Source organism: Leopardus geoffroyi, chromosome B2 (genome assembly GCF_018350155.1).
Source record: "Leopardus geoffroyi isolate Oge1 chromosome B2, O.geoffroyi_Oge1_pat1.0, whole genome shotgun sequence".
NCBI classification, from domain to species: domain Eukaryota; kingdom Metazoa; phylum Chordata; class Mammalia; order Carnivora; family Felidae; genus Leopardus; species Leopardus geoffroyi.
This window is the reverse complement of record NC_059332.1, coordinates 16,118,995-16,130,418: the sequence shown is the minus strand read 5'-3', so window position 1 is coordinate 16,130,418 and position 11,424 is coordinate 16,118,995. Positions and strand designations below refer to the sequence as shown.

At 44.9% G+C, this 11,424-nt stretch overlaps 1 protein-coding gene across 6 annotated transcripts in view; it reads left to right on the top strand.

The window, feature by feature from the left end:
* The first annotated feature begins 3,400 nt into the window (after positions 1-3,400).
* Positions 3,401-11,424, top strand: part of PHACTR1 (phosphatase and actin regulator 1) — a 566,563-nt gene continuing 558,539 nt past the window's right edge. Inside the window, exons 1-5 of one of the 6 annotated variants that reach the window (XM_045497381.1) lie at positions 3,401-3,584; positions 3,831-4,238; positions 4,808-4,854; positions 5,597-5,733; positions 6,141-6,293. In XM_045497381.1, the coding sequence (XP_045353337.1) occupies positions 6,191-6,293 (103 nt within the window). In that variant the 5' untranslated portion in view covers positions 3,401-3,584; positions 3,831-4,238; positions 4,808-4,854; positions 5,597-5,733; positions 6,141-6,190. Of the gene's footprint in view, positions 3,585-3,830; positions 4,239-4,807; positions 4,855-4,892; positions 5,028-5,596; positions 5,734-6,140; positions 6,294-11,424 lie in introns of those variants that run through there. The other 5 variants (XM_045497377.1, XM_045497385.1, XM_045497382.1 and 2 more) reach the window with 5 other exon arrangements.

The window sequence follows — 11,424 nt, the reverse complement described above, 5'->3', positions numbered from 1 at the left end:
GCATTTTTTTAGCATTAAAGTATCTTTAGGGGCACCTGGGTGGCTTAGTCCGTTATGTATCTGACTTCAGCTCAGGTCATGATCTCACGGTTCCTGAGTTCAAGCCCCGCCTCGGGCTCTGTGCTGACAGCTCAGAGCCTGGATATTTTTTTAATGTTTTATTTATTTTTGACAGAGAGAGAGAGAGAGAGAGAGAGAGAGGAGTATGAGCTGGGAAGGGGCAGAGAGAGAGGGAGACACAGAATCTCAAGCAGGCTCCAGGCTCTGAGCTGTCCGCGCAGAGCCCGATGCGGGGATTGAGCTCACGAGCTGTGAGATCATGACCTGAGCTGAAGTCGGACGCTCAACCAACTGAGCCACCCAGGCACCCCAAGTATCTTTAATTTCAGATGTGTACATTGCTTTTTTAGACATAATGCTACTATGCACTTAATAAACTATAGTTTAAACAACTTTCATATGCACTAGAAAACCAAAAAAAAAAATTCATTTACCAGCTTTATTGCAATGGTCTGGCACTGAACCTTCAGTACTTCCAAGGTATGCCCCCATCCAGCATCTTATACATAAGTGAGTCCTCAAAACATGACTACAGGCTTACATGGAATAAAATTAGGCTCCTTCTCCCTGTGAGACTTTGTTTTTCTCAACCTACCCTCCCAACCCGCACAGCCTTCTTTAGCTGTCCAGCTATCATCAAAACCTTCTCACAAGAAATGTTTGGAAATTCATTTACTTTCAAGTGGAAGCGACTGATGATGGCTTACAGTGGTTCCTCTTCAAGGGAGAAGTCAATATGGATAAAACCTCAGCTGAAACATTTGCCGTATCCTGCCATTTAATAACAATCTTTAGTGAACAGGGAAGGAGACACTTCTTTTAGGGGATGGGCTGAGACATAAGAGAGTAAATTGGCAAGCAGAGAGAAACCATTGCTATTGCACCATATTCTGAGGTCCACTGTTCGCAAAAATAAATGAATATATTGCCTTCCATACTCGTTTAGCAAGCTGACGCTTAACCGTAGACCTTCAACCTGGGTACCCCATCAAGGAATCCAAAATGCTACCGCACAGTAAGAGAGCTTCTAATATTAAGATTAAAGTGAGGGGCGCCTGGGTGGTTCAGTCGGTTAAGCGTCCAACTTCGGCTCGGGTCACGATCTCGCAGTCCGTGAGTTCGAGCCCTGCGTCGGGCTCTGTGCTGATGGCTCAGAGCCTGGAGCCTGTTTCACATTCTGTGTCTCCCTCTCTCTCTGACCCTCCCCCGTTCATGTTCTGTCTCTCTCTGTCTCAAAAATAAATAAATGTTAAAAAAAAAAAAAAGATTAAAGTGAGTTGGGTTTGTGGGGAAAAGAGAAACATCCCCAAGATTTCATGCATGGAGAAGGCAGAACCTCATGTATTTCCGCACGAACATAAAACATGGGTTTCTAGAGAGCTCTGGAATATAGTAAGGCAATCGAACAAGTAAAATTAGTGATAAAATTGTCGCTAACCTCTCTATCTCTTAGCAAACAACCAAAGTGACTCCGATGGAAGTCAACAGGATACTGCAAAAAGAACAAAAAAGCAAGCTGTCTACTTACAAATCATGTGACCTCCTTTCCCAAAATGTTTGGGTCTTGTGCCATCCAATAGAGTAAATAAGTATACCCCCAAAACAAATTAACACAAGCTGATGTCTTTACTGGTCTCCGGGTTCTATCTTGAAATATGCGTCCATTTTGAATTAACCACATACCGTTTCCCTTTGTGTATAGAGCACTCACACACATATCCCCGTGTCACCAACCTGAATCGAATATACACATCTCTGCCACGTCATGTGTTTCTAACAATCCTGGATTGTTTGTTTCAGCCTTACAGTTCCAAACTAGTAAGTACCACCGATATAAAAGATAAAACTTCACTTTGGCCTCTTTTAAAATAATTGTTTATTTCTTGCTCACTGAGCTACGTCAACCCTGTCTGAATTAACTTTCAGAGCTGATGTCTGGGAGATGATTTGGGCTGAATTGTTCAGTGCTGCATTAAGTGTTAGCCTGAATCCTTGTTCTCACCTTGCCTTCTTCTCTGTCTGGTTCTATTATACCTCAGAACAATGGGCCATTATAAATGTTGCTTTTGTGCAGATTAAAGTTATAAAACAGAGCTGAGCTGATCAGATGGTGACATTGGGTTTTGCACGTGACAATGCTTCCCACCTTTAAAAATAATTCCTCACACAGATATTCCTATAGGTAATCCACATCAGTGCTCTCAGAGAGTAAAAGAATATCTTGAACATCGATTTCAGAAGCTGGTCATATTATGTTAAAAAAAAAAAAAAACAACAGTTGTTAATTATCTAGCAAAATGAAGTCCTCATTTTGCACGTGAATAAGCATTCCCTTCCCGAATATATTTATTTCTCTAAGTTGAAAACTTCCTCTGAGCTTTCTTTTTTTTTTTTTTTTAATTTTTTTTTCCAACGTTTATTTATTTTTGAGACAGAGAGAGACAGAGCATGAACGGGGGAGGGGCAGAGAGAGAGGGAGACACAGAATTGGAAACAGGCTCCAGGCTCCGAGCCATCAGCCCGGAGCCCGACGCGGGGCTCGAACTCACGGACCGCGAGATCGTGACCTGGCTGAAGTCGGATGCTTAACTGACTGCACCACCCAGGCGCCCCGTCCTCTGAGCTTTCTTAAATCATGGCCCTTTTATATTACATGTGCACTTTGTGAGACCTTCAAATGTACCTTTCTTGGTCAGCTCTCCAGAAATGATTGACTTCCAAACCCATCCCCCAACCTCTGGGAATCAAGTCTGTTTTTCAAATTTCCAACTTAACATCTCCGTCTTCAATCACACATTCATCTGTGCTCACAGAAATGTTTGGTGTTTGCCAGGAGCAGTAGATTGCGCATTCTCTTTCCCTCCCTCTTTCTCTCTCTCCCTCTCTCTCTCTCTCTCTCACCTATGAGTCATTACAATTTCAGTAGATTCACAATAGAGAGTTCAGAACCTGTCGCCCACACCTCACTGTAAGCTAAAGAAACCAGAAGACAGCTTTCTCCTCTTGTAAATGTCAAGTGTTCAGCATGTCTCCGTCAGAGGGGGAATAGATATGTACAGCTTAGAAAAGTAAGTCCTTGGGTCTGGGCAAAGCTTTAAATATTCTGCTCCAAAGTGGACTTTCCCCACCAGAATATATGATTGGTACTTTCAGCTTCTTCTTTCATCAGGCTGAACTCTGCAGCACCAGCTTTGTATCTGATGTGTTCTGATTGGGTGGGACAAGACAGACGGGAGATTTTCAGATTTGTCTCCAGAGCAGCAGGACTGCGTCTATGGGAGGGGCGAGTGTGGTGGTCTTCCGGCCAAGACTTCTCAAATGTAGCTTCTCTTTTCTAACGTCCAACACACCACACATCGTGCCACGCTTGCTACCAATTCTTCTTGGTCAACAAAGGGTGGTAAACCCAATATAGGGCTGGCATTTGGTCATCATTATGCCTCTCACGAACACATCTTCAGGTACTGTGTCCAAAAGTCCTCTGGAGGTTTGGTAGAGAAGATACCCCATCAAAATAAGCTCAGGTATCTAACCAAAGTGTCTTCGTTTGCTGCTGGGATGATTTTGTTACATTCAGACAGAGAAGAATGCATTTAGACAGATTGGCATGTTTGGGACTGGAGATTTGACCAAGCAATCAGAGGCAGGGAAAGGAAGAAAGGCCAGGGAAGAGGTGGGGGGTGAGGGGGTGGGGGGTGAAACCAGATGTTCACTCTGGATCGCACTCCAGAAAACAGCTCACAATTATAATTCCCCACCTTGTTTTGCAGCTCAGAATACAAGTGGCGTTGCACCAAACCCTACCCAAGCAGCCGTCGTGATTAGAAAGTACTCCACACCTTGGAGAACTGAGGAGACATGAGCATAATTTTAAATGCAAATTAAATTGAGGGGGTAGCCGAGAGAACACATAAAAGACAGGAAAACAAAACCTTTCAATTGTCTTAAATTAGCAGTCTAGCGTGTGCTAAAGAGCAGTTGCACTCAGATCCCTTCTTAGGGCTTGCTTTTCATCACAATATAAAGGGGGCAAATCATCACTTCCCTCCGCTCAGCGCTCTTGAACTGAGATTGAAGGGAAAATTAGAAGCCGCTCATTTGGGCTTCGAGCTCAGCAGCGTCGTACGGTTTCGTTTCATGCTCCGCGGTGTCCTGCTGAAAGGGGCCAACAAGTGCTGGTGAGTACCTGCTAACTTCAAGACTCTCCCTCTTCCTTTCATCCATCTTTTCTGGCTTTTACGCGTGGGGGAGGGGGCCTCCCCAAAGATCTATGTTCTAACGCATTTTTTCAAAGCTGGGAGATTTCAGGCAGCTTTTTAGGCTTCTTCCAGTGACTGAGTCGCAGAAGGAAAGAGAGTTATTTTCAGCCTAGATGCTGGTGACTGATCTATGTATTAATTATAACAGGGGAGCGTTTAACATATGCTAGCTAAAATGGCCTTTCCCTGCAACCCGTAGCCAGCATTAGGGTAAGAACTGAGCGCCCCCAATTTCTGGACAACTTTTCTATCATATTAACTGGTTAATCATGTAATGCTGTTGTGATTGCTAATCAAACTGGGACTGGGGGCTATCAACATAAATTATCAAGCCAAAACCCATTTTTAAAGGACTATGACACGTCTCTGTATACGAGAGGGAAGGGGTGATGGGGAATGGACCACATGATGGTTATATGTCGATTTCGACGGTGATGATTTTGTGCCAAAGTTTTATACGGGAAACTGGTCATTTTCTTCCTTCACAGTGGAGGATACAAAGAGGCTGAGGCTGGCGTCACCTTCCGTTGCTAAGGTAACATGTTCTGGCCATTTTATCTGGTAAAGGAGGTCCAGTGGACTGTATACATTATTCATCGCTGTTCTAATCAAACAATCAAAATTGTTTACTTTCATCGGGAATTTAGCGAGATCAAAGCCACTCTGGCTGAAACTGTTCTTGCTTTTACTGCCGGCAGTTAGTCCTTGGTGGTTTTTTTTTTTTTTTTTCTGTAAGTATGATTTGCTGTTGGGGTACCTTTGGGTATTTCTTAAAGTTTCCTCTTACCAGATATGGTTTCTTAAATTAAAATACGCACTGTTAGAAAAAGAAACGAATTGGATTAGCCCTCCGAGCTTGATTTTAATGACATTATCTTATAATTTCTTTCCTAAAACATCCTGCAGAAATAGAGATACTTCATTTGTGCAAGTATCAGGGAAAGGCTACATATGCTAAAAAGAAGCCAACAGACTGAATGTTTTTTTAATGAAGTGCATCAGCTTCCTGACAGGCTAGTGCATGATAATATTAGGGGAATCATTGCAGTTCTGAAATAATTGGTACTGCTCTACAAACCAGAATTCTTTCTCAAAAGCAGCCTAGGTCAGAGGCAAGCAGGTGATGATCCTGTCGCACCTTGTAAAACGTGCTGCAGGGAATCACCAAGAAGGAAGGAATTCAAGGCATTTTTACAGCAAACATGTCAGCATGTGTCATAAACGCAAGGCACCTATAAGTGGAGGCTCGGATTCCCAGGCGATTCTCACTGTTCTAGGGGAATCAGAGCTCCCGGGACCAACTGAGGATCAGTTCAGAACGGCTGATGCCATTCGTCAGACGGACCTTTTGAAAACGGAGAGCATATGAATCTAACGGCATATTTTCCAGTTAACACACAACAAGGAAAGACTGGTATGTTATTCCTCTTTAGCTTGAATCATGTGTTGTTGTTGTTTTTTTTTTTTCTGAATGCAATATATTTCTTTGCATGAATGATGATTAAATGTTGCATTTTCTCAACACAGTAGGAAAGGTATGTTGAGGGGTGGTTTTAGCACTGGAAATGTCAGTCAAAGGAGGGAATATTATAATGGGACGTTTCTTATTCCAAGATGTTTAATATATACGTGTGGGTATAAATATATCCTTATATAACAAATATAATATATTGCATCTACATATCTATTTAAATACATATATTTAAATACATGATATATTATTAATTGTATGTGTGTGTGTGTATATATATATACATATATGTTTTTAAAAATCTATTTGTCAGTCCAAAATATTGTGGATTTTTTTTTCCTTTTTCACAGGTATACAAGTGACTATTTTGTCTTGAAACTCTGCTTTTGGAACCTCAAGGATGGATTATCCCAAAATGGATTATTTTCTGGATGTCGAGTCGGCTCATAGACTCCTGGATGTCGAGTCTGCTCATAGATTCTTCTACAGTCAAGGAGCTCAAGGTAATAAAAGGCGAGGAAGAGAGGAAACTCCTCTCTTTTGCATGTTGGTTTTCTATTGACAGTATCTACCACAGGCGTCCAATCACTGGGATTACTAAATTGATCACGAATCTTTGCCAACTGTGGCTGAAATGGAGGTAGGCATGTAATAGAATGGATAAGTGCAAACTTTTGGGATGTGGGAAAGAAAGGAAGAAGGAAAGAGAGATGAAAGAAAGAAAGAAAGAAAGAAAGAAAGAAAGAAAGAAAGAAAGAAAAACCATCCTACTCAACTTGCAGTACAAACGTCCCTTGGAAAGCTCTGTTAGGAAATGATTCCTCCCCACCTCCTTGCGCCCAAGGCACGGGTTTGAAAGGTGTCAGGAATGCTTTCCCCGCTGCCCCCTCTCCCCCGGAAAAGGTTAAGTTTGCAGCCACTATGCTAAAGGAGATCTAGGACACACTGACCCATCTGACTGAACTCCGGCTGGATTCGGGGCTCCCCAAGATAAGCTTTGTGCCTCTAGAGCTGCCTTATCTATTTTAGATGAATTCAGCTACTGCTCGAGGAATTAACCGTGCACTCGGGGAGCGGTGAGGAACACGCCTGTTCTAAAGTGGGGCTGCTCTGTGCGTTTTTATTACACATTTCAGGAAGGTCAGTTAGGCTCCAGTGTGCTTCCCCTTCCACGGTGCATTCAGAATGTTTTGCCAGCACGTGAGAAAGAAGCCAGAGTGTTTTATGGAATATCCTGATGGGCAGGAGATTTTTTCAAAGCACTGTTTTCTTTTTTTTTTTCCATGCAACATTTAGAGTATCCAGTCAGGGCAATCTGATGATGGGATGGGCCTCCCCCGCATGTCAGAAGTGATGCACTGAGGAGAAAGGCAGAGTTCATACGTGTTCTCGAACAGAGAAGTAGTCAGATTCTTGGAAGCCAAACGGCAGCCCTGAGAGGGAATGCCGTGTGGACCGTCCTGGCGTCCCTCGCTGTTAGGTGCTGGTGGGCACTTCACACGGGGCTCTGATGGCATCTGGCTTTCCCCAGAGGTCTCCTCTGCATTGGTTTCATCTCACGGCCAAGCCAATTTCCCATGGCAACCTCGAGGGCTTGCAAGCCTCTTTCTTCTCTGCGTCCGTTTTCCTGGGCACGATCCAGGCTTCCTCAAGTGGAGAGGAGCTAGAAATTATCTGGTTGATTTGCTCGGGTCAGGGTGCTTGATAAATTAGCCCAAGTGATAGGATAGCTCATTCTCCTCGTGCCCCTGGTTGTAAGCGTCAGCAAATGCTACCTTCAGCCACCTAAAGAGAACATGTATGCTGAAGTAGGAGAAGAGTGAGAGTCTGGCCAGAACCTCCAGCCTCTTCTGGGTCTGCAAGTAAGAAGACGCTGGAAGTAAATGGAGGAAAGGGGGCCGAGGCTCAAGCCTGTCACCGGTCCCGTGTTTAAACATTCCCGTGTCCGGATCTGAGCGGGACAGTAATGTTCCGTGGTGGGGTCATCTACATGAGCTGCACACCCTTCGGCAGAGCAGACAAGGGGGGCGCCCTTCACGATCGGTATTCGAGATGCCCACCTTGCCTCTTGAGTAGGGACGGTTTAAGCTTTCAAGAAGCCCGTGGGCTCCGGGCTTTCACGGAAGGCAGGCAGGCAGGCAGGGTGTGGGAGGCTCAGAGGACTCAGAGCCGCCTGGTGGTTGTCAGCAGATGGATTTGGGGGTGGAGTGGTCAGAATTGTCACCATCCGTGACTGCGGATTAGACAGCAGAGCTGGGATGACTAGAAGATGCAGGGTAGGTGGTGGCATAAGCCTCTGGTGCTCCCGATAGCACCTTCGTTTTAAGGTCATCGGAAGGATGTTCCAGGCAAAGAATCTCGGATTTGTAGTGAGGTTGAGGGGTCCCGAGACATCACCTAGGCTGACTTCTCAAAACCTCAACCTTCCTGGAGCCGATGGGCAGGTGTAAAGCCGAGGAGTCTGCATCGTAAGCAGGAGCTCCAATGATGATTACCAGCACCTCGGTCTGGGGGCCCACAATGAAAAACCAGTCTGCCCAGTCCAATTTCTTTCCTTCATCCCTGGAACAGGAACACTTTCATCACCAATAGAAGCAGGGTGATGCATGGTTACAGACCCCGGGACCTTGTCTAACCAGGTTCAAGTCCTAAGTCTGCCCCAGTGAAGCAGGACAAGCTCCCCTCTTTGATCTTCAGTTCTCTCCTCTGCAAAAAAAGAAAAGAAAATGGAGACAATAATAGCGCCCAATTCCTAAGTTGCTAAGAGTCTTAATACTGTCTGCCACATAAGAAATGCTATGTGTCAGCAAATCGATGGAATAAATCTCCCTGGCAAGAGGCTCTCCCTTCCTCTGTTTGAGATTTCATAAGGCAGCCACTGCCTGGCAAATAAGAATGTGGCCTGATAGGAGTTTTACCTCCTATTTTTAGCAAAAAAAAAAAAAAAAAAAAGGAAGGAAGGAAGGAAGGAAAAGAAAGAAAGAAAGAAATAAAGGGAGGGAGGAAGGGAGGAAGGAAGGGAGGAAGGAAGGGAAGAAGGAAGGGAAGAAGGAAGGAAGGAAAAAAGAAAGAAAGACAGAAAGACAGAAAGAAAAGAAAGAAAGGGAGGGAGGGAGGGAGGGAGGAAGGGAGGAAGGAAGGGAAGAAGGAAGGAAGGAAGGAAGAAAGAAAGAAAGAAAGAAAGAAAGAGAAAAAGAAAGGAAGGAAGGAAGGAAGAATAAAAAAGGAGGGAGGGAAGGAAGGAAAGGGAAGGAAATAAGGCAGGAAATTAAACTTTCCATAAATTCTAAAACAGTGATTATTTTCTTGTCACATCAAAACCCCACTCAGGGCAAAACAGAAAACTAGTGAAAGTTTGTCTTGGTAGTCCCTATCTGCCCAGTCCTCCATTTCACATGAAAGGTGAGACCCCCCCCCCCGCCCTCTCCTCCCCACACCTTCCCTAGAGCCCCTCCATCCAGGACCGGTGAACCCCTTTTCCTTTCCCCAGTCTTTCCTGGACAACCAGCCCCTCAGCCTGGTAAAGGGCTCTGGGTGAGTGGGCAGAGGCCTGAGGACCACGGTTTGCATCCCTCCCTTTCAGAATCAGATGCTTGTGTTTGGATGGATGGCCACGGCCAGCATCTCACCAGTGGCCAGGCTCCGAGCACCAGTGGAAAGGGGGCAGTATGGGAGCTGGCTCTCGGAAAGGCATTTGAGGCAACTAAGGTTTATGCTGCTATAAATAAAGCACAGCAGCTCCCTACCTGGCCAGCCCAGCCTGGGGACAGGGGCATGATAGGTCAAGTAGCCCTGATTTGATGCCCTCTTCTCAAAGAAGTTCCATCTGGGGGGGCACTTGGGTGGCTCAGTTGGTTGAGCGTCCGATTTTGGCTCAGGTCAGGATTTCCCTGTTCGTGGGAGCCCTGGGGTGGGCTCTGTGCTGACAGCTCAGAGCCTGGAGCCTGTTTCAGATTCTGTGTCTCCCTCTCTCTGACCCTCCCCCCTTCATGCTCTGTCTTTCTCTGTCTCAAAAATAAATAAACGTTAAAAAAAAATTAAAAAAAAAAAGAAAAGAGAACTCTTGAGGTTGAAGACACGCGTGGCATAGACATCCGCCACGTCCCGACATCACACAACTTGAGCTCACCCATCTTCCAGGTTGCTGACAATGAGGATTCACACACTCAGTTTCAGACTCTGCCATTTTTTCTTACTGAACGACTGCATTGGGAGAGAGGTCATGTTCTAAGATCGCAAAATTAGCATCATGGGATTTTCAGGTTGAAATGGACACCACACATGGGCGATTCTCTTGGTCCCTTCAAAAACCAGGTGAAATGGAACTTGGGAGGGAAAGTCCCGGGTCCCCGTGCTGCATTTACAACCACCCACCGGGCTGGTCTGATGAATACTGAAGGTTGAAAGCCACTGCTCTGGATCGTTAATCACGAGCTATTCAGAGTGTGGTTCTGAACTAACAGCACCAGCTTCAGCTTGGGGCTGGTTGGAAATACAGAATCTCAGGCATCCCGGCCCTAGAAAATCAGAGCCTGTGTGGTTAACAAGATTTCCCGGTAATTTATGTTAGTTTGAGAAGAAATGATGGAATCCAGGGCATGTTAGAAACACCTGGTAAGCTTTTATGAACTCAAGACCGGAGCCCCTGGCAGACCAATTAAATCGGAATTTTTCGTGGTTAGCCTTGTACTTGGGAATCATTTTAATTGTCCCTGGTGATTCAAATGTGCAAACAAGACTAAGAACCACTGACCTCCCGTTTTATAGTAAAACAGGTTTTAGCACATTGTGCAGCTATTTTTCCTATCTAGGTCTTTCCCTTAAATAAATCCAAACCATTGGAAAGGTGCAAATGGACTTTTGAAAAATAGGACTGGGCTACACATGGGTGTACCCTCTGCATGTTCATTGTATCCGTTAATTCTCAAAGAAACTTGGGGAAAGAGGGATTATGGTGCGTATTTCACAGATTAGAAAAGACGACGCATTCAGAAAGCAGCAGGGCCAGGATTTGAATTCAAGTACTTCTGACCCCAACAACCTCACAGGTAGTAAAGGAGACGTTTGTGACCAAATCACACATCTGGAAATGGTAAAAGCTCAGAGGGGTTCTACCACGTGCCGAGATCACACAGCTCACAGCAGAAAGTGGAGACTGGAACCAGGCTGCCTCTTACCACACACACCTATGCCCTCTCTGCTGCCCTACATTTCTCTTATCCAAGAGCATCAATATCCTTGGACAATTAAATTTCCTTCAAAATGGGAAATACATCAAAAGGCAGCCAATTGACTAGAGTCACTAAGCAATCGAATTTATGACTCCTGCGCACAATTTCCCCCTTTTATCGTCTTAAACAACCATTGGCATTGGAGCCACGTGCTATATTCATTTCGTCCCGGTGCATCTTCTCTGTCTTGTCCAACTGAGGGAAATGCCGGCTTTGGCAACTGATGAGCGCCACAGTTAACAGCTAAGAGTCTCTTCAAGTCGCATTTGGAAATGGAGAGGAGTTCGTTTAAACGTTTCTCTCTCAAATGCTTCCTCCACCTTTTGCTCACCCTGCGACATCATCAGAATAGCTGGCTTGTCAATCTTTGGCCATGAGTTGAATGTACTCTAAATCTAAACTC